Here is an 18,244-nt window from a genome sequence, read left to right as displayed (position 1 = left end):
GCAAACTGCTACACATCCTCCACATCTCAGCTGCAACCTCACCTCCTCCAGGAAGTCCTCCATGCCCTTGAAGGGGTTCCCAGAGCACAGCACCTTTATCCTGCCGGGGGGGTCCTTATCTATTTGAGCAGCCATCTTCCTCACAGTCCTGCCACCTCTGCTAGGATGCTGCTAGGACTCCACCATCTTGTTCACTACTCTCTGTTCCCAGAGCCGTGCCTGGCACACCACAAGCCTCAGTAAATATTTCTTGAATAACTGAATGAAGAAACTCACCAGGCAGTGCCAGATGGGAACTGCTACTGAAACAATAAATGAGATTGGTTTTTCTTCCCCCTACAAGTGAAGTCCAAGTTAAATCCTCAGGCAATAGCTGTGATCTTAAATCCCCTTGAGACATATTATCAAGAGAAAGCTTTGAGATCTGAAGAAAATGTCTCAAGAATCAGCAAAAACTAACACAGTAAATGCTCCCTGAGAAAGGGCTTTCCAGGAGAGGGGCTGAGGGCCCTTGACGCCTGAGACAGCAAAGCCGCCCCGAGCAGAAGTGGCTGAAGGCTCTCAGGCGGCTCTTCCAAAGGTTTGCTCTGCTCCCAGGAGCATCCCCTCTTTCTGCTCCCAGGTGCCCTTCCCAGCCAGCCGCAGGGAGGCTGGCGGGCGCCCCCCTCCCATCCCCCCAGGCAGCGTGGTTAGTTAGCATCAGCCTCGGATCACTTTTATGAAAAATGGAGGAGGCATTTTATTATATGGATCACTCCTGTCTCTTTCAATAATTACTCCTCACATCAAACCCAGCGCTCAGGTCAGCCTGGAATCTGGGTTTCATTGAAAAGCCCGTGGAACATAAAGTCAGCCAGGCGGCTGAGAAGAGAAAGGAAGGGAACATGATGTAATTTAATAGATTTCTTTGTAAAGGGGGAGAAAATATCTTACAATGCTCCTCACTTCCTTTTATGAATTCTCGCAAGACTCTGCTCTTAAGTGGAATTCCTAAAGGGCCGCTGGGTTATCGCTCCTCCCCGCTGTGTCTGGGGCTCTCAGAGGAGCCTGGCGGTGGCATAAAGGCAGATTGAGCGCCTTCTGTATGCTAGCCCCGGTGCTCAGTGCTGGGGAGATCAACACGGATGAATGAGACACAGTCTGTGGGCCCAGGCAGAGCACAGCCTGGCAGGGAGGAGCCTCAGAGAAACTGCTGGACTTGCGAGACAGGCCCAGCAGAGATGGGGCCTGCACGTAGAGGTGGAGGGGGGAGCAAAGCTGAGCCCCACACGGGAGCCACACTGGTTGAGCAGCGGGAGGGTGTAGCACTTGATCAGCTAGACGCCAAGTGCACCGGGCGAGAACTTTGTCTCATTCATTACTGTGCCTAGAACAGCTCCTGGAATACAGCAGGTGCTCAATAAATGCTGTTTGTTAAATAAAGGAAAGATATGGGATTCTCCAGTGGCTATTCCCACCTATTCTATACCTCCATTTCCTTATTTTTAAAGAGGGAAGAGCTTAGAGTGTTTGGTCCATTTTGGGGTCCCTGGACAAGACTTGAACCTACATTAGTGGTGGAGGATTCCAAGGGTTTGATTTGAGTTGACTTAATCCAACAATACTTTTTGAGCATCCGTAACAGGATTGGCAAGCTTTTTCTATAAAGGGCCAGATAGCGAATATACGGTCTCTGTCCCAACTACCCAGCTCTTCCCGTGTGGCACAAAAGCAGCCTAGACAATATGGAAGCGAATGAGTGTGGCTGTGGGCCAATGATGCAACTTTATTTACAAAGGCAGGCAGCAGGCTGCCTTTGGCACAGTTTGCTGAGCCCTAATCTATAAACGCTAATCTTGGGCTAGACAAGAGAAGCAATTTTTTAAAGCTGGAAGATGTGAGTTCCCCCCCTTCTCTGTTAAGCTCTAAACTGGTTGGTAGAGAAGCTAGAAGACACAAATCCTTCTTGTAGAAGGATCTCCTACCCCACTGAGTTCGGCCGCACAGGGGCCCAGGGAGGTGGGTGGAGCTTCTCCCGAGGTGGGCGTGGCTTCAGCCCAGGGAGGTGGGCGGAGCTGTGCCTGGAAGTGGGCGGAGCTGCACCCGGGGTGGGCGGAGCCTGAGCCAGCTCCCAGTTCAGGTCTGTGAAACCCATCGTCACCTGCCACGTGGGAGGCCACGAGAGAGGACACAATAGAGCTGCTGTTCCTGAGGGCTTGCAGCCGTGAGACAGGCAGGGATGGAAGGAAGTGTGTGGTGCTGAGGGAGTCTGGCCCCTAAGCCAGACCAGAGGAGGTTTTTCCAGAGGGTTCCGTAGAGAAGGTGGCGTTAAAGCTGAGTCTTGGACTCTAGCAGCATTCATTCATGCAGTCATTCACTCCTGAGACATTCACTAAGCATTCACTATGCGCAGGGCACTGTTGTTGGTAGCAGGGGCTCCGAGGGCGAGCAAAACAAAGTCAGCGTCTTCCTGAAGGTTACATTCCAGCCGAGGAAGCAGCAGTCAGGAAGCTCAGGAACACCTAGCGGGGGCGGATAGCTTCTGAGCGCTGTGCGAGGTGGGGAGGCAGAGGGCAGGGCAGGGAGGGGGCGTTACTTAGATGAGGTGGTCAGGACAGCTTCTCTAAATGAAGAAAGGGAAGGAGCCGAGAGGATTTCGGGGAAGCACGTACCTGAGGAGGGAATGGCAAGAGCAGAGGCCTTATTAAGGCGGGATGTTTGAGGTCCAGTGGGGAGGACACACCGACGAAGCCCAGTGCACGAATGGAGGGCATCCTCCAGCAGGAGGTCAGAGAGCCGGCAGAGCAGCCCGACCACGTGGGGGAGAAACCAGACCTCTTTTTTGGCCTGATGGGAGTCCTGAGCAGGGACAATGATTGGGAAGTTCACGTCTGGCTGCCGGGGTGGGCCAGGGAGGCTGGCGGGGGCTGCTGCACGCCTCCCGGTGAGAGGCCGTGGCGGCTGGACCAGAGTGTGAGCTGTGGTGACGGTGAGGAGGGAGGGGCTGTTTGGAGGCAGAGCCGACAGGAGCAGGGGCAGCCACATCATGAGGGGTCGGCCGTGGGACAGGACACTGCTGGGCTTCCAGAGGACAGTAGAGGACTGTGAGGAGGGACAGGGCTGGGGACAGGACATCCAGGAGGGTGGACAGAGGCTCAGCAAAGGGAGGCACCAGAGCCCCGTGTGCCCAGACCACCATCTCTGCCTTGACTGTTCATGCTCAGCCTGCCTCAGACTTGGAGGGTCAGAGGCGCAGGCAGGGCGGTTCCAGAAGGGCGACTGGAGCTCCTGCTGTTGCCAAGGTCAGGGGCATAGTCCCCTGGACTCTGCTCGCCTTAAGGGCAGGCTGTGTTCTGAACCAGCTCTGCCTCCCCAGTGCCCAGCACAGCGCCTGCACAGGGCCAGCACACCTCCGGAGTGGACAAAGGCTTGACGGTGTGTCAGTGTCGGACTGCGGGCCTTGCCAGGCAGAGCCGCTGCCCCTGAGGAAGCCTCCGAGGGTCTTCTCCTTCGCTCTTGGGCCAGAGCATCCAGGAAGCCAAAAGAGATCCAAAGTGCCCGGCGGCGTCCTTTTTGGCAGCAGACAAAACAAAAACTGGGCGCTCGTGACACTTGCAATCTACTGTCACGGAAATTTACAAGTTAATTATACAGTCTGCTAAACTGTGAGAAGTGATAGGGAGAAAAATCAAGCCGTAAAAGGGGATAGGGAATTCCGGCATGGGGGTGGGGTCGATAAAGTCCTCAGTGTGACCTGAAGGAGGTGAGAGTGAGCTGTGTGGCTGTCTGGAGGGAGAATGTTCCAGGCACAGGGAACAGCAAGTGCAAAGGCCCTGAGACAGGAGCATGCCTGGAACATTTGCGGAGCAGGACTGAGGCCAGTAAGACAAGAATGGAGCAAGCAAGAAGGAGAGAAGGAAGAGCAAGCGCCAAGAGGCCCTGGGGCCCTGGGGGTTAGAGCGAGGACTTGGGGGTTTGCTCTGATCAAGGTAGGAAGCTACCAGAGGGTCTGTCTGCACAGAGGAGCGACACCATCTCACATGTTACCAGGACCCTGTGGTTGCTGTGTTCATAAGAGACTGAAATAGGGCAAGGGCAGAGGCAGGCAGAACAGTTCAGAGCCTGTTGCAATAATCTAGACCAGAGGTGACGGCAGTTTGAACCAAGGTGGTGGCAGTGGAGGAGGGAGGAAGCGGTCAGACTCTGAAAATATTCCCAGGGGACAGCATACAGCATTTTGTGACAGGCTGCCTGTGGATTTCCAGGGAAAGGAAGGAGGACTCCAACATTTGTGCCTGTGGGGAGAGCCAGCTGGGATTGGGGAGGAACCGAAGCTCAGTGTCAGCCACGTTAAATAGGAGAGGCCCTGGGGAGATGTCCTGGAGTTTGGGAGTCACAGCACAGGTCCTGGCCCAAGACAGAGGTCTGCGAGTTCTCAACGTGGATATTTGATGAATGCACCAAGGGAGTGGTGCAGAGAGAGAAGAGGTGCAGGAACTGAGCCCACAGACCCTAAAGTTTAGAGGCCAGGAGGATGAGGAGGTTCCTGGAAAGGAGGCTGAGCAAGGGTGGCCAGTGAGGTGGCCCAGGTAACTCCAGCCATCCTGGTTCCAGCGGCCAGCCTGAGGATTCAGAGCAGAGAGGGAGGAAAGGGAATGCCGGAAGGGAACAGCTGGGCGGGAGCGCAGGGGTGATCTCCTGGGGTGGCAGAGACGGTGGGGCTCACTTGCTCTCAAGCCAGCAGCGCCAGCTTAAGGCATTGCCCAGCGCCTCACAGAGGACCTGGAAGAAGGAAGGTGCCCAAGTAATATCTGATGGGACAAATCAATGAATCAATGAATCAATGAATGAATGCACGCTCTTACTCTGCAGTCCCCAAGGGTGTCTGAGGAGTTCCACAGCGTCTCCTGAGCCATAGAGTCCAGGGGCTCCCTCGTGACAGGGAGGAAAAACTCCAGCAGGCCCTGGTCACCATCCTGGGCCTCCGGACATTGGGCCCCATGCAGGTGTGGCTAGTACGGCCCTTCCCACCTCTCACTAGCTTCCCCACGAACGAATGGTGACCAGAACTGTTTTTCCCAGGCAGCTCTGTGGGGCCACTGGATGTGTCTGCTGTGACAATCCCCTGTCTTCACCCCTCCTTACCAAAGCTTGAAGACCCGAGGTGGTGATGACCAGGATGTGACTTCCTATGACTGTCGTGGGCTGGTGTGTCTGTGTGCCTGTCTTTGTGCATGAGGGCATGTGTCAGTGCTGTGTTCTGCATCTTTCAGTGCCTTCGTGTCTGTGCGTCTGTCTGTCAGTCTGAATATGCAAGTGCCTGGGTGTTTGCACATGTCTGCTGTGTGCATGTGGGTCCCTGCGTGATGTGTGCATACATGTGTGTGTGTGTGTGTTGTGTTCAGGAGATGAGAGTTGGTATTTCCCAGCTGTCCCAATGTGACTTGGAGCCAGGAAAGAAGATTCAGAGGAATTTAGCTCTCTTCCACAATCACATGTTTAGCATCTACTGTATGCTAGACCCCAAATCCGCTGTATTTCAGCCCAGGACTGCAGGGTGGGATCGAGCTCTCCCCACTCCACAGTCAGAGCCCGGGGCTGGAGGTGACGGCCCAGGATTGGCTGCTGTCCCTGACACACTCTGTCCAGGGGGAGGGGAGGGGCTAGTGCCCACAGGCCAGGCGTGCACACACACACGCACACACACACGCTCCCAAGCTGCAGCATCAGGGCCTCACCACATCAGCCACTCTTCTTCCAGAGCCAGAAGTGAAGAGAATGGGGAAGGGAGGGAGGGCTCTGGGCAGGGCCTGCCCCTCCCCCCAGAGAGAGGTCTCACCTCATTACACTGGAACTAGGAGTTGAGCCTTCCCAGAGTCACTGCCACCTGAGGGCAAGAAGAGGCAGGAGGACAGACCCCTGGGGCAGCTGCGGGCCAGGAACAGACACCTGCAGGGGAGGGGGACAGACACCTGTGAGGGAGGTGCACAGACCCCCGTGAGGGAAGTGGACAGACGCCTGTGGGGAGGGGGGGACAGACTCCTGTGAGAGAGGTGGACAGACCCCCGTGAGGGAAGTGGACAGACGCCTGTCGGGGGGGGGACAGACTCCTGTGACAGAGGTGGACAGACCCCAGTGAGGGAAGTGGACAGACGCCTGTGGGGAGGGGGCGACAGACTCCTGTGACAGAGGTGGACAGACCCCAGTGAGGGAAGTGGACAGACGCCTGTGGAGGGGGGGTGACAGACTCCTGTGACAGAGGTGGACAGACCCCAGTGAGGGAAGTGGACAGACGCCTGTGGAGGGGGGGTGACAGACTCCTGTGACAGAGGTGGACAGACCCCAGTGAGGGAAGTGGACAGACGCCTGTGGGGGGGGGACAGACTCCTGTGACAGAGGTGGACAGACCCCAGTGAGGGAAGTGGACAGACGCCTGTGGGGAGGGGGCGACAGACTCCTGTGACAGAGGTGGACAGACCCCAGTGAGGGAAGTGGACAGACGCCTGTGGGGAGGGGGCGACAGACTCCTGTGACAGAGGTGGACAGACCCCAGTGAGGGAAGTGGACAGACGCCTGTGGAGGCGGGGGAACAGACACCTGTGAGGGAGGTGGAACGCAGCCAAGGCAGGGAGGACCGACATGAAGGTTACTTGGGGGGTGAATCTACGGAACTTGGCCACCAGTCGGAGGCAGGAGAGCATAACCTCGAGCCTTAGCACTCTCTGCCCGCGTTCAAATCCACCTCTGCCACTTCTCGGATGAGCTCCCTGGGCCTCAGATTCCTCGCCAGGGGGATGGTGTTCGTTGGTACCTTCCTGGGCCGTAGTGAGGCGTAGGTGAGTCAGGATGAGACAGCTCTCCACGCCGGCCCGGAGCCCAGGAAGCGCTTGGTAGGCATTAGTCATTACTGTTGAGTGTGTTAGCCAGCGAAAACCGCAGAGGCCAAAGATTAGGCAGGGAAGAGGCAAAGGGAGTTTTCAGTGAGGGGATCAGAGAGGGCCTCACCGGGAAGGGAGCGTCTGAGCAGACACCTGAAGGAGGTGAAGGAGCGTGTCTTGTCCTGCAGGTACCCTGGGAAGAGACTTCCAGGCAGAGGGAACAGCCAGCGCAAAGGGTCTGAGGCTGGCATGCTCGGGGACAGCCAGGAGGCCACGTGCGTAGGCAGAGGGTGTGAGCGGGCGGGTGGGAGGCCAGGCCAGGCCAGGACCTGTGGGTCTCAGCTTTACTTGGAGATGGGGCCACAGGAAGGTTCTGAACAGAGAGGCCGGGGCTGAATTCACACCAACAGCCTCGCTCTGCTTCTGCTGGAGAACTGACTGGTGTCTGAGCAGGAGCAGGGAGGCCAGTAGGAGGTGACAACCACAATCCAGGCTGGAGATGTCGGCGGTTGGACCAGGGGGGTGGTCCAAGTGGGAGGTGGGGGAGAAGGAGTCTGATTCGGGATGTACTGGAAGACAGAGCCGGCAGGATTGACGGACAGCCTTTGGGGGAAGGCGTCTGGGAGTCCTGGCTGGGGGACAGGGAACAGCGCCACCCTCCCTGAGCCCGGGAATAGAGGAGGAGGCTGGGTTGCAGGGAAGTGACAACTCTGCTTTCCGACCCGCATGTCATGATTTCTCTTTTGGATTCTCCTCCCGCGCTGGCCCATGAATAGCTTGAGGACACGAAGAGGAGTACCACAAATAGACAGTTCTCCTCCCACCCCCCACCACCCCACCCAGCACAGGACCTGTCCAGGAGATGTTTGCTGAGTGAATAAACGAGGACCCACCTTCCCTAGGGCCACCTGGCACGTCTACCCTTTTCCCAGAATGAGGACAAAGGTGGATGTTAGGTGTCAAGGTCTGATCTTGGGGACTTAGAGTGAAGGGGCCTGAATTCAAGGTGAGCTCTGCTCTGTGGCCTTAGGCAAGACACACGACTTCTCTGAGCCTCTCTGAGTGCCAGTCCCCTGGGGCGCTCTGAGGACACAGTGAGACAAGGGGGAGGGTAGTGCTTTGTTAGGGCTCCCAGCTGCTCCAGGGGAACACGTGAGGGAAGTCCACCACCCACTCCTTCCTGCTAGAGTTTAGAAGTGTGATGACATATCCTCCCAGGCCTGACATGCTGGAGCTAGACACGCCCTTAGGGTCACCCAGCCCCATCATCCCATTTTATAGATGAGGAAAAATGAGGCCCAGAGAGGGACGATGACTTACCCCAGCCCAGTACACTTTCTAGGATGCCACCTGCCTCCTGGACATCATCCAGGGTCGAGTGCTCCTGTCTGGTGCCCCAGCCCCGCAGACCCTTCTAGCAAAATCATGGTGGGAGACATTCCCACCAGAGGTTGTCATGGTCAGTGCGTCTAAATCATGCCCTGCAGTTAGGGGTCATCTCAGCTGCAGCTTTTACCAACTCACATCCATGCAACCAGAGCGAACATTTCACAGAACGGTGTCCACCCCTCGCGCACTCCACACGCGCCCACGGTTTCTATTCTGTCCTGGTTCATTTATTTAAGTGCTGGCTGCAGCCACCATGCTGACTTCACAGCCTAGTCATGAGTCACAACCTGCACTTTAATAAACACCAACGAGGTAAGCCCAGGCCTGTGAGCAGCAGCAACGATACACTCTGCTGTGGTGAGAACTGACGTTTCCCCGTGCTCGCCAGGTACCAGGCACCGTTCTAATTGCTTAAAATGGGTTTGCTCATCAGTCCTCATGGCAGCCCCAGGAGCTGGGTGTGCCGACGCTCCCCCTACAGCAGAGGGCCAGCCGAGGCTCAGGAGGGCAGGCGAGGTAGCCAGTGAGACGCACTCAGGCCATCTCCCTCGTGAGCTCCTGTAGCAGATAGCTGGCCCCAGGGACAACAGGAAACGGGAAAGCATCGGCACCTGCACAGATGGCGCTCCCAGAGGAAGTTCGCCGGGCTTCCAAAATTGCTCTCCTGTGTCATTATACATAGCAAACATTCATTGGCCCCTTGACGCTGCGTGTGCCAGGCCTGACACTTTATACACTATCTTCATTCCTCTTCACAACAGCCCTAAGAGGCAGGTACTGTTGGTGACCCCATGACACAGAGGAGAAAGGGGAGGCACTGAGGCCACACAGCCAGTGGGAGGGCCAAGGTGGGACCTCAGCAGTCCACATCCGGAACCCATGCTGGCCACCACGTTCGACTCCTCTCTCTTCCTCTCGTCCACTTTCTTCTTATTCCTTTTCCTCTTTTTTTTTCAGGTCTCTCTTCTCCTGCAACACCTTCTCTCTCTCTCTCTCTCTCTCTCCTCCTTCTTCTCTCTCCTCCTCGCTTCCCCCTCACTCTCTCTCACACACTCTCACACTTTCATACATGTACACACACATATACACTCACACACTCTGTCACACACTCCTACATACTCTCTCTCACACATACACACACACACACACACACATTTGTTGCAGCCCGTCTCCTTTCATGGTCATTGGCTACCCCATCCAGCCCAGCATGGAAGGAGGAGAGAGGGAGAGATGCCCAAGAACCTAGAACCTTCTCCCAGCCCAGCACTTCTGTGATTCTATCCCATTAGCACGGATTAAGTCCCAAATGGGATAACAGGCATAAAGGGCTTAACACTGTGCCCAGAAAATAGGGAGCCCACCCTCCACCACCTAATTATGATGACTATTTTGATTAAAAGCCACAACTAGCGTAAGGGAGAGACATGAGGGCAGCCAGGCGGAGGAGCCCTGAGGGGAGGTCTTGGGGGGCACAGGACCATCGGGGACGGGTGAGACCCTAGAGATCATCTGGTCCAATCCCACTAGAGTGCAGACCTGAGACCCAGAGAAGGGAAGACACACGCTTTGGTCCTGTGGAGAACCGGCAAAGAGTGGGCGCCAGGGCCAGGTCTGCCGACCTCCCACCCTGCACCATGCGGACTACCACCCCTCTCTCCTCCTCTGCCAGAGTGAGCCAGGGGACAGTGGGGCCTCTGCATGTCCACCAATTGTGCCCATCTTGAAGAGTGATTTCCCAGCAGGACAGCCACAGGGGCTGGGCCACTGGGGCCCTAGATCCCGAGATGACTTGTCTGCAGAATTTGGCCAAAAAGAGGATTCATGAGGAAATTAAAACTCAGGCCCCCCCCTCCAGAGGGCAAGATGTTGCTCCTCCTGGGTACTTAGGGCTCTCTTCATTTCTGTCACCAGCATAGCAAATATTAAATTGTTCACAGTTTACCAACATTCTGCATTTTCAAAAGCTTCCACATTCTTCTTCCTATTTAATCACTGGAACCCCATAAGGAGGACTAGTTCAGATTGCCATCTCCATTTTACAGACAAGGGAGTGGAGGCCCAGGGACACCAGGAGATTCGCCTGAGGTCTTCCCAGCCAGCCCCTAAACTCTGGCACCCCCCAAGCCTCAAGGCTAAGCCGTCTGCTCTCCACGGGCAAGCTCTTTCATGCTCACCTCTGTGTGTGCGACCCCCACTTACAGCTCCAGCCCAGACCACACCTCATGCCCTGGACTACACATCCGACTGACCCCACACTCCACGCACACATCCCGGAAGCACCTCAAACTCAGCGTGTCCCAACCAGCCTAGATTTCCCTCCCTCTGCTCCTCGAGCTTGATCCTCTCCCAGACTCACTAGTGATTTATCCATCCAGACCCAGAAGTTATCCTCAACGCCAGTCTCTTCTCCACCATATCCACCCGTCACCAAGTCTTAATTCACCTCCTAAACATCACTCAGGCCCACCCACCTCTGCCCACACCCTTTGCACCCACTTGGTCCAGGACCCTTCACCGCTTGTCTGGTCAGCTGCATCAGCCTTCTCACTGGTTCCCTGGAGCCACCCTTGACCCCTTCTTAATCCATTTGCTTCTTAAGGCGCAAATCAGATGGTGACAGCCCTGCCTGCTTGAAGCCCTTCACTGGTTCCCTCTGCCCTTAGGATAAACGTTAGCTCCACAGTATGATCCGCAGGCCCCTGGTGACCCGTGAGCCCCCAAGTGCCTGGCCCCGGCCTGCCTCCTCTCCCTTAGTGTTCCCCAGGCCCCTCCACAGCTCTTTGTGATGCAGCTCCTTTCAATTCCCGAACAAGCCCTGCTTCCTCCAGCCCCGGGCCCATGCTGCTTCCTCTCCCGGACCACTCTCCATATCCTGCCTCTATTCCGCACAGTTAGCTTCTCCTTAACCATCCGCTGTCAGCTCCAACATCACTCCCTCAGGGAAGCCCTCCGTGATCTCCACGGGGACCCAGAGGATGCTCTGAGAGGCGTGAAGTGTAGGGCTGAAAGCAGGGGAGTGCAGTGGTTAGGCACACAGAGCCTAGGGTCAGACTGCCTGGCTTCACACACCCAGCTCCTCCATTTCCTCGCTGGGTTGCCTTGGACAAATGGCTTAACCTCCCTGTGCCTCACTTTTAGCCTGTGTATGATGGGGGTAATTAAAGTATTTACTTCATAGAGTTGTAACGAGAACTAATGAGTTACTATATGCACAGTGCTTAGAATGATCCCAGCATACACGAAGCACTCCATGAACATTAGCCATCTACATGGACATAACATTAGCCTGTCACACGCCTTCATGGTGCCATATGGGTACCATATATTCTTTCATAGCACTTTATCCTGGTTGATAATTATACATTTAGCTGTGTTCTTATCTGATGACATATATCTCCTTCATGAGAACATAAGCCCTATAAAGACATGGACCAGGCCTGGTTTGGCGCCCCTTATGTCTTCACGCCCAGCCTGGAACCTGGCACAGTGGGGGGCATTCCATCTGTATTTCTTCACTGTTCTCACAGCTGGTCAAGAGCAGAGCATCTCCCCGCTCCGGACCACGTGGCCTTTCCTCTGTACAGTGTATTATGCTCTCAGCCAGGGGTGGCCAGACTGCAACTGGCAGGCTGAATCTGGCCCGCCACCTGCTCTTGTAAATAAAGTTTTATTGGAACACAGCCATGCTCATTTGTTTACATATTGTCCATGGCTGTTTTCACGCACCAAATGCAAAGTTGAGTAGTTGTAACAGAGACCATATGGCCAGCAAAGCCAGAAATGTTTACTCTCTGTCTCTTTGCAGAAAAAGTTTGCCAACACCTGCTGTGGGTATTTGTAATCTCCTTGAAGCCAAGGCCCATGGTTTCATGACACTGATGTGAGATTTAAACGAGTGAATCCATGGAAGGCACTTAGAACAGGGCCGGGCACATAAGAGCTGCATAAATATTAATAGGTATTGTGTGGTTCCCTACGCTAACTCAGAGGAGATCAATAAATATTCATCCATTGAATGAATCTGATATTTTCTGCTCTCGTGATAGATTTTAGCTCTAAGACCAGAGCAGCCTCAGTGGGAAGTCAGGACAATTCACGGGGAAGCTGTGACTGGATGTAGGGGACGGCAGAATAGAAATCATAACAATTGCTCCCTTTCACTCTCCACCATCTAGCGTGGACACAGAGCAGATATTATCCAATTTAATCCTTACGAGAGCACTTCTCAAACTTTCGTGTGCATACAAGTCTTGTTATGTGGCTCTTGTTAAAATGTAGATTCTAATTCAGTAGGTCCAGGGTGGGGCCTGAGAATCTGCGTTTCTAACCAGTTCCCCACCCCCGATGCCCATGCTGCTGGCACTCACACTGCCCTTGAGCAGCAGGGCCTCACAGCATTCCTGTGCGCTGGATATTAGGATTACTGTCCCCATTTCACAGGAGGGGGAAACTGAGGCTCAGAGAGGTAAAGACCCTTGCCCAAGGTCACACGGTTAGTAAGTGACAAAGCCAGGATTTGAACTCAAGTGTGACTAACTCCAAAATCCCCATTTTCTCTATGACGTCTCTCAGCCAGAAAGACCTCGTTCAAGAGGCTTCTCCAGTGTGGGAGTCCCTGCCTGCTCCTAGATCTGGGTCCTGCAAACTCCAGCCTTCCTGGGCATCATGCTGTTTACCAGCTGCCCCCGTCACCTTCTTTCTGGGCAAAGAGGCCTCTTCCAAGGGACGCTGGGGTTTGGGCTGGCTCTGCTGGACCAAAGGGGCCTCTGTTTGTACTGCCCGCCTGCCGCCATTATTTAGAACATACCGTGTGCTTTGGTACCTTCTGAAGTGGTCCCATTTTTTCCACGTTGCTCTCTGCTGGCTGCAGCACGGCAGACCTCTCCTTCCTGCCTCCCTCCGTCTTGTCCACGCACATACGGGCTCTCTTTGCACAAACACATACGACTGCACACGCACAGCATCCCAGCTCCCTCCACGGCTGGAGCTTGCTCTCTCTGCTGGCTGGAAGGCTGAGTTGGGACATCCAGGCTCCCACAGGAGACCTGGCTGAGCTGGAAACAGCAGGCCTGAGGCTGCCATGAGCATCTGCTCCGAGGGTGCTGTCTAGAGCTGCCAATCGCAGGCAGACCGTGGGCAGGAAGAGCCCACTTTCTCGAGGGAGAAGACCAGAGTCCTTCCTCTCCCTGCTCATCTGAGCGGCTGCTGCTGCCCCTATGAAGTCATGCCGACCCCTCTTTCTTTATGCTGCCATCCCCCCTTTCCAGCTGGTCAGAAATCATAGCCACGTGGAGAAAGCAGAAGCATTAGAAGTTACCTAACAGGCCACACCCAGTTTACACATGGGAATACCAGAGAGGGCGAGGTACCTGCCTTAGCCACACAGCAAGTGGCACAGAGGGGACCACAACCCAGATCTCAGGACCCTGCAGCACCCACCCAGGCTCCTTGGAAGCCCCGTAGGGAGAGCACAGGGTGGTTCAAAAGTCGGGCTGATCTGAGCTTAAATCCTGACTCACTAGCTGTGTGGCCTTGGGCAAGTTACTTCACCTCTCTGAACTTCGGATTCTCGTAAATTGGGACGACACATCCCCCACAGGGCAGTTCTGAGGATTAAATTATACAATGTATGTTAGGTACCCACTCAAGACCCGACACGGAGTGGGTGCTTAGCAAATCTTCTCTCTCCTCTGAGTCTTCAGTAAGCCGTCACCACGCCCGTGTGCTTGTGAAGATGAGAATTCAGGTAGCTTTGAGTGTGCACGTCCAGACGTGTGTGTGTGTGTGTGTGTGCAGGGGTGTGTGGGCTGGGGGGTCAGGGTGGGGATATGGCGCCTTATCTTGGAAACGACTTGCAGGGAGAGAACATCCACTCAGGTCTGGGGAGGAGGCAGCGTCGTCCCTGCCTGCAGGGGAGAGGGGTGCCGAGATCGCAGAGGAAGCAGCTGCCCCCACCCCGTGCCCTCATCCTCTCACCCCAGCTCAGTTCGCCCCACACGTGCCCGCCTGGACACAGCTCCATCCTTCTGCAAGTCCCTCAAAATAATCCACTCACCCAGCAGCATCCACGAGCAGTGTCGATTCACTGAAGATCCACGGGGAGAGAGAGGAAGGGTTTTACAGGACACGAGTCACCGCAGACTGCCTAAAAGCCTCTTAGGAAAACTCCTCAAGTTCTATACAGAAAAACCCTCTTCTCCATAGAGCCTTTGAGACCATGTTGCCACCAAAAGGGGTTAGGGAGGGGGGGGTCCTACTCCTGGCACCTTCCGCTCCAAAACGCACATCCCCCGCTGACCCCTGGGCTGAGCCACAGGAACCTCCGTCTAATGGGACGCAACTTCCTCAGAGCCTATTTGAACAATCTGGACATGGAAAGAAATCCTCCTTGTCCCTACACCAGCCTCAGACAGCTCTGCCTCCCGCCCGGCCCCCAGCTCCCAGGACGGGGAGTCAGTGTCCCGAGGTGACTCGCTGCCTGTTGGAATCCGGATAGAAAAAACATTTCACTTTTCAGAGACACTGTGTGGAGGACCCCTCACCTCTGGGTCCCCCATTCGGATGCTCTGGCCCACATATGCACTCCACTCCCCCAGCTGCCTTCCCTCTGCCCTCAGTGTCTGTGCCCTCTGCCCTCCCACCTCCCACACGCAGGAGTAAAACATTCGTTCAAATATTCTTTCCTCTCCTGCCTGTTTGTCAATCCTTCCTTCTTACCTTATCCTGAAGGGGTTTCTCATATGTATTTTATGTTCTTTTTTTACTTTCTCTTTTCTTTGCAATGTGTCTGCTTCTTCCTCTTTCTGGACCATCTCACCACATTTATTCACTCAATGAGCTTGTCTTGAGGGCTTACTATGTCTTTGGCACTGAACTACGTGGTGGGGACAGAGAGAGTAAAGAGAGAAAACTAAAATAAAAGAAAGCCACAGTTCTTGTCCTCATAGCATCCCAGGGCTCGTGGTGGAAGCATATATATACAAACAAGTATTTACTATAATAGCTATCATTTATCAAACACATACTGCATGCTCTTAGAGACTTACCTAAGTGCGTTACCAGAATTAACTCATTTAATCTTCACAACAATCTTAAGAGGCAGACACCATTACCATCCCCATTTTACAGATGAGGAAATTGAGGCATGCAGGTGAGATAACTTACTCAAACTTATCCAGCTAATAAACGCTAAAGCCAGATTCAAATCCAGGGCACATCGTTCCCTAACCATCATAACATACTACCTCTCAGTGTGCCCCAAGGGCCCCAAAGCACAGAAGAGGGAGCTAATAACTTTGCCTAAGGAAATCAAGGAAGGCTTCACGGAGGAGGGGACTTTGAGCTGGGTTTTGATGGATGAATGGAAGTTTGCTGAGTGAAAAAGAGCAGGAAAGAAATTCTAGTTAGAAAGCTCAGTATGTCTAAAGTCAGAAGGATGCAATGACGTCATGGGAAGTTTGCTGTGGCTGGACAAGAGGGAACATGGGGACCAGGAGACATGAGGCTGGAGGTGGGCAGAGGCCAAGTCACACAGGGCCCTGTGGGCCTCATGAGGTGCTGGAGTTTGGTCCTTGAGGGAGAGGGGAGCCCCTGAAGGGCTGTGAACGGGACAGTGGCTTGCTCCCTCTCCCCCCTCCCCAGCATTGCTAAGCAACCTCGACTCTGGTCCCGTGTCCATGGAATCCCCGCTCCTGTGGGCTGCTCTCTCTCCTCCCTCCTGTGTCCCTCGATCTCATGGCCATGCCCTTCTCTCTGCCCCAACCCTCCGCGTCCCGCAGGGGCCGTGAGAGCCTCGAGCATCTTCCCGATCCTGAGCGTGATTCTGCTTTTCATGGGCGGGCTCTGCATCGCAGCCAGCGAGTTCTACAAGACCCGACACAACATCATCCTGAGTGCCGGCATTTTCTTCGTGTCCGCAGGTAACGACCCTGAGCCAGGCGGGCCAGGGCCCAGGCCCCCCAGTGGGGAGAAGGCTGAGGTTTGGGTGCCCAGCGGCTGGGAGGGCCTGGAGGAGAGAGGAGGGGTGCAAGGAGAGGAATCCCCAGGGCTTGCATCAGATCGTGTTGCAGAGAAGGCAGGTTGTGCCGGGGCTTCTGCCCCATAGCGACACCTGCGCCCCCACCGAGTCCTCCAGAAACACCCCCAGACGCTGTCCCTTAGCCCAAGGGCCCATCTTCCTCCAGCCTCTTGGAAAACGGCCTCAACCCAGGTCCCTCTCAGAGTACTGGGCCTTCCTCCAGCACCCTCTCCTCTCCTACCCAGGCGGGAGCAGCCAGACACCCAAAACCACGTTTCTCACCCCAGTTACATGAAAAGTCACATTGGCTTCAGATGCCAGAAAAAGAACATAGGATGTAGCACAAGCTGTTTAATAAGAATGACTAACATGCAAGGAGCACTTGTGACATCCCAGAGTCCAACAGCTCTCGCATGTATTAGCTCATTCACTCTTCTCTGGGGCCCTACAGGAGTAAGTCCGGTTATTACACCCATTTTACAGATCTGGAAACTCAGAGGAAGGTTGCCTTGCCAAAGGCTTTAAATCTAGGCAGTCTGGCTCCAGGAGCCAGTCTTAAACCCTTGCTACACCAGCTTCAAATCTCTGTGCAGCCTTGAGCAAGTTACTTACCTTCTCTGTTTCCTCATCTACAAATCCCTTGAAAAGGAGTCAGCAGTGAAGGCAGGCAGTACATACTCAGTACACAATATCTATTGCCATTATTACTCAGTACACAGTAGAATGCCTCTCTCTTCTCTCCCCTCTTCCCACATCTGCGTTTCCATTAGCTCTCCCCTTTGTGGCTCTCTCCAGTGGCATGACAGAACATTAAGGGGATGCTTGCCGACATCCCTCTCTACTGGCCCATCGTTCATCCTGGAAACACTGGACCAGGGAAGGCCCACCTAGCTGTCCCTGTCCTTTAACCCAGCCCAGCGCCTGGCATCCTCCTTGGGAACTAAAGTCCTTGTCTCTGATCCTCCCTGCCCGGCCCCTCCGTACCCGCAGGTCTGAGTAACATCATTGGCATCATAGTCTACATATCTGCCAATGCCGGAGACCCCTCCAAGAGCGACTCCAAAAAGAATAGTTACTCGTACGGCTGGTCCTTCTACTTCGGGGCCCTGTCCTTCATTATCGCCGAGATGGTCGGGGTGCTGGCCGTGCACATGTTTATCGACCGGCACAAACAGCTGCGGGCCACGGCCCGCGCCACGGACTACCTCCAGGCCTCGGCCATCACCCGCATCCCCAGCTACCGCTACCGCTACCAGCGCCGCAGCCGCTCCAGCTCCCGCTCCACCGAGCCCTCACACTCCAGGGACGCCTCCCCCGTGGGCATCAAGGGCTTCAACACCCTGCCGTCCACGGAGATCTCCATGTACACCCTCAGCAGGGACCCCCTGAAGGCCGCCACCACGCCCACCGCCACCTACAACTCCGACAGGGATAACAGCTTCCTCCAAGTTCACAACTGTATCCAGAAGGAGAACAAAGACTCCCTCCACTCCAACACAGCCAACCGCCGGACCACCCCCGTATGAAGCCCGCGGCCGCCTCTCCAGCCAGCGCCCGGTCCCGTCGGGGCAGAGCCGGGAGGAGGGGCGCGGCCCGCGGGGTGGGCCGGGGGTGGGACGCGGGGCGGGGGGCACCACCGTCCGCGGGGAAAATCTTCCAAGAGCAAAAAAAAAAAGACAAAAAAACAGAAAAACATAAGTAAATTTAAAAAATAAAAAAAAGAACAAAATATAAGAGGAACAAAGAAGCCGAACAACAGGCAATGTGAAAAAATAGAAACGAGGGAAGGAAAAACAAACTCTAAAAAAAAAAAAAGCGAGAGAGGATAAAAAATTAAAAATAGAAAATAAAACTAAAAGAAAATGCATGATTTCCCATGTACCATTATTTTAACATTTAATAAAAACCAATTTAAATGAAAAACTAGAAGGGAACCAAGATAACGTGAAAGCAAAAAAAAAAAAAAAAAAAGCCGAGAAGG

At 54.6% G+C, this 18,244-nt stretch overlaps 1 protein-coding gene across 3 annotated transcripts in view; it reads left to right on the top strand.

The window, feature by feature from the left end:
- CACNG2 (calcium voltage-gated channel auxiliary subunit gamma 2) overlaps positions 1–17,992 on the top strand; it is a 112,760-nt gene extending 94,768 nt beyond the window's left edge. Inside the window, exons 3-4 of one of the 3 annotated variants that reach the window (XM_023631697.2) lie at positions 16,025–16,165; positions 17,254–17,992. In XM_023631697.2, coding sequence (XP_023487465.1) covers positions 16,025–16,165; positions 17,254–17,789 — 677 coding nt within the window. In that variant the 3' untranslated portion in view covers positions 17,790–17,992. The remainder of the gene's footprint in view (positions 1–16,024; positions 16,166–17,253) is intronic. The other 2 variants (XM_070254458.1, XM_023631698.2) reach the window with 2 other exon arrangements.
- The last annotated feature ends 252 nt before the right edge of the window (positions 17,993–18,244 follow it).

Source organism: Equus caballus, chromosome 28, assembly GCF_041296265.1.
Source record: "Equus caballus isolate H_3958 breed thoroughbred chromosome 28, TB-T2T, whole genome shotgun sequence".
Lineage (NCBI taxonomy): Eukaryota > Metazoa > Chordata > Mammalia > Perissodactyla > Equidae > Equus > Equus caballus.
This window is presented reverse-complemented; position numbering and strand designations above follow the sequence as displayed.